Source organism: Haliotis cracherodii, unplaced genomic scaffold (genome assembly GCF_022045235.1).
Source record: "Haliotis cracherodii isolate W230 unplaced genomic scaffold, xgHalCrac1.p SCAF_6, whole genome shotgun sequence".
Lineage (NCBI taxonomy): Eukaryota > Metazoa > Mollusca > Gastropoda > Lepetellida > Haliotidae > Haliotis > Haliotis cracherodii.
Window position 1 is genome coordinate 6,814,926 of NW_027266319.1, and position 4,123 is coordinate 6,819,048.

Sequence of the window (4,123 nt, forward strand, 5' to 3'; positions counted from 1 at the left end):
CCTGCATCACTTGGGGCTTTCCTCCCACTTTTAGCTGACACGCCGTGATATAACTGGAGTAATGTTAAAAGTGGCGTTAAACCCAACTCACTCCAAACCAACCAGAGTACAAAAACATGTACCCATATGTATCTAAATGATTTCAAGATCTTTTATGTCACGCTTGCGTGCGTGTTTCATCATGCATGTATTCACTAGAATGTTTTACTATATTACAGGAGACTATTATAATGAACGAAGAGGGACCACTGCTTTTACTTCGTTATAACCGTAGTTCGTTATGATCATATATACACCATATATACAGCTCATGACCGGGGAAAAACAAGAGTTCGTTATATCGTCAGTTCGTTATAAGCGTGTTCGATATAAACGTACTTTAGTCAAGTGAGTTTGTTCGAAATATGCGTGTGTTCACCCAGCAGTGACTGGGTATCCGGTAGGATGATCGTAATATGACTATTATCCTTCCAGCAACCCACATGTTGTTTTCATTGTATACTCCACAGGGAGCTGAGAATGAAAACCGAGAGCACACTGATCCATTGACTGGGATAATAGTGGTCCGCGTTGAGCAAAATATCTCTCATGGAAAAAATGCAAGAGATATGGATTTAATTATAATTTCAATTTCAATAAGGTTTACCCTTTCTTTTCACTGTTAAACGAAACCTATATTTTAGGATATGACAACTGATATATCATTGTATGGTCGGAAAGACGGTCAAGGCTGCATAAGGTTAATCGTATAAAAATGTAACAGTAACACGACTTCATTGGGATATTTTTATAAAATATGAGTGCGTGAGAGTTGCTTAGCATACCCACCACGACTGTGGCCCTTGCGTGATCGAGTTTGGAACAGATATACCTAAAGTTGATAGAGCAGAGGGTCATCTGGACATGTTCACACCATCAACTGGGTCACACACCATAGTCACCCGATCCCATGAAATGGTTCTTTTGACAAGCATCTGGTAATGGCTGCCTGTTCTGACCCGGAATCCCGGTCGGGGAGAATAAACAAAACACAAATATTTGGTTTAATATCACCTCAGTGGCACAACGCACTTCTTAACGTATTTTGTAATTCATTTGAAACCATTAAAACGGAATTAGTGGTAGCGCCTCAGAGTCAGCATTTATGGTCTCCCGTTAGAATTGGAGTTGACAGATCAAGTAGATTGCATAACACGCAAGACAAGAATGTTCTTGAAAATCTCCGTTCTGGGTAATCTTATCATTAATGTTAAGGTATACATGTTAGGTCACAGATGGCCATTCCCACTGAATGGTCTAATATAACTAAACGGTCATTTAACCAGTCATTACCTGATACCACCATGAAAGTCACAATCGTCTTTCTAGCTGTTCTCGGAGTTGCTCTGGTGAGTTGAGTAATGTTTAAATTGACAGCTGCAGAGTCTTGAAAAGTCCAATGAGACACCGTTATTTGATAGGCGCGGTTCATTGTTGCCAGATATGTGATTGTACATACTATATCACTATTCAAAGAACTATGCTCTGCACTTTTGCATCGAACAGTTCGTTTTATGTAACTGGGCTGGACTCCATTTTGGGGTTTTAAAGGAACGCATAGATGTAATATACGCCACATGTTATATTATTCCACTGTAGCTTTACGTACATATGTGGATACCGTGAATGGCGGTTTAAAGTTTTCGGGAGCAGGTTCCGCAATTCGTCCAGAAGATGCATGCAAGAATTCTTGTACCTTTATTTTGATCATTTTGCTTGTCAGTACCCCGAACTCATGAGCTTCATACATAATACAACGCCCACATCACTGCTGGTTTTCGACCCGTACATGTCTTCAGCAACCCATGCTTGTCTAAAGAGGCGACTAACGGGATCGGGTGGTCAGGCTCGCTGACTTGGTTGATTCATGTCAGCGTATCCAAAATGCGTGAATCGATGATCATGAGGTCAATCACTGTATTGCCTGGATTTACAGACGACCGTCATACAGCTGAAATATTGAGTGCGGCGTTAAAGAACCAACCAACCAAGCAACCAACAAACAAACAAACCAACAAACAAACAAACTAACAAACAAACACAAACTAACTGCAGGGTTTCCCACCACTATAAGGGTAGTATTTCCTTCCATGAAATACTGTATTGCGTTCCATAATATGTCCACCCGTGAAGATCCGGTGTAGTTTTCTTCCATGAAAACTGTAAAAGACGACTATTCTTGTCGTAAGAGGCGACTGACGGGATTGGGTGGTCAGACACGCTAACTTGGTAATTGTATCCCGATTGTGTCGATCGTAGCTCATGATGTCAATCACTGGATTGTCTGGTCGACTCGATTATTTACAGACCACTGTCATATGGCTGGAATATTGCTGAGTGCGGCGTTGAAAAATAAACAAATCAAAATGTGTCAAGTGTATATTTAAAAAGAATGACATAACTGATTATCCCTATGGATTGGGCAGAGTATAACCGAAAGCAGCACAACGTAATAATAATTGAAGGCCTTGCCTTGGCTGTACAGTTAAACCATCACCATCTATATATATCTAAAAGTAATGTTTTATCACCCCAGGCCCAGGATCCGTTGACCACTGCGCAGACAGTCGTCGTCACCGGTGGAGTTGCCCCCGGGGGGTCATGCACCAAGACCACTGACTGCGGCGAGGGGTACTGTTGCGTTACTAAATTCATAGGCAAGAAGAAGCGCTTCATCTTCGACGACCTTTTTGGCAGCCACAACAGCGGCAAGTGCGAGCCTGAGCGCAAGGAGAATGATTCTTGCCACGTGTTCATGGACCACGACATCTTCAACCCCGACCTGTTTGAAGACTACTGTCCATGCATGACTGGCCTGGAGTGCCGGGGCGAGACAGTGGACGAGACCGGAGGTGCCATCACTCATCACAACCCCAAGTGTCAACCAAAGTCTGGAAGTTCTAGCAACTAATCTTCGTAATATATTAACCGAGAATACCGGAGGTAACCCGACGTTATCCGATATATTACCCAAAATTAATATTACTTTGCACTGTAATAAACAAGTCAAGAAGTTGTACACTATATTTTGTGAATGATATATGATAATTGCTGACTGACATTCCTGGTATATCACGACCACCTTGTATTGATGCACGTTGTATTCCACATTTGTGCCATTACATGACACCAATATCAGCAATAGTAGCCTCAAAAAGGCACGGTTGGTACACACAGGGATCTTGATCTCTTACGCAGCAGACGTAATTTCAGAATACACATATCGTTTTAGTTTCAACCAAATCAATTGTTTAGAGTCGTATGACAGGAGTGTTTGGCGGACACCTGGCGTTATCACTGATTTTCAGTGATCAAGTCATACATTTTTCATCATTGTGTTGCCTATTGCGCCGAACGGAATCTGTATCGACAGGAAATTTATACTGATCTGTCATCGACGTACCTGTAGGAAGTGTGTTATGTTTCAATCAATGTCCAAACTGTTCACCTGTCTTTTTATCTTGCGCTCCTGAAACTTGTACACAGGTTTTATGATGAAACGAGATTTTACGCGATACGTACTGGAAGAGCTCACATACCATAGCCATTGGAATTAGATATTAGAAATAACATCCTTTTATTTTATGGTCATTACGTCAGGATGAATTAGCTTATAACGTACCTCATGACAATTTCAAAGGTATAAGTGTAACATATATTTCAGTTCCAAATTTACAAAATCTCGACATTCTCTGTGTAAATGTTAGCTTCATCGGAAGCTGATATAACAATCATGAAGAAAACAGTAACACAGCGGCTAAGTAATAAGCCGAACAATATCATCACCGTCGTCAGTAAAGTACAAGACACGCGACAGTGTTGAACGCAGGATACCAGTATTACTGTGATCTTAACATGACACACAAGTCATGTTCTTGCCACAAATGATAGAAACAAATATTTGTACTGTTTAAAGGATGATGTGTAATACTTACGTTTCTGGTATAATGCCTAAAATGAGAGAGGGTGTGAGTGAGTTGGGTTTTACGCCGCTTATAATAGTATTTCAGTTATATCATGGCGTGTTATTTTAACGTGTGAGGAAAGCCCCAAGTGATGCAGGACGTTTACCACTTTGATGACA

At 41.0% G+C, this 4,123-nt stretch overlaps 1 protein-coding gene across 1 annotated transcript; it reads left to right on the plus strand.

The window, feature by feature from the left end:
* Positions 1-1,265: 1,265 nt before the first annotated feature.
* LOC139445584 (uncharacterized) lies at positions 1,266-3,058 on the plus strand. The gene is made up of 2 exons (XM_071226741.1): positions 1,266-1,388; positions 2,576-3,058. The coding sequence occupies exons 1-2, from the start codon at positions 1,275-1,277 to the stop codon at positions 2,948-2,950; spliced, it is 489 nt and encodes a 162-aa protein (XP_071082842.1). The 5' UTR covers positions 1,266-1,274; the 3' UTR covers positions 2,951-3,058.
* The last annotated feature ends 1,065 nt before the right edge of the window (positions 3,059-4,123 follow it).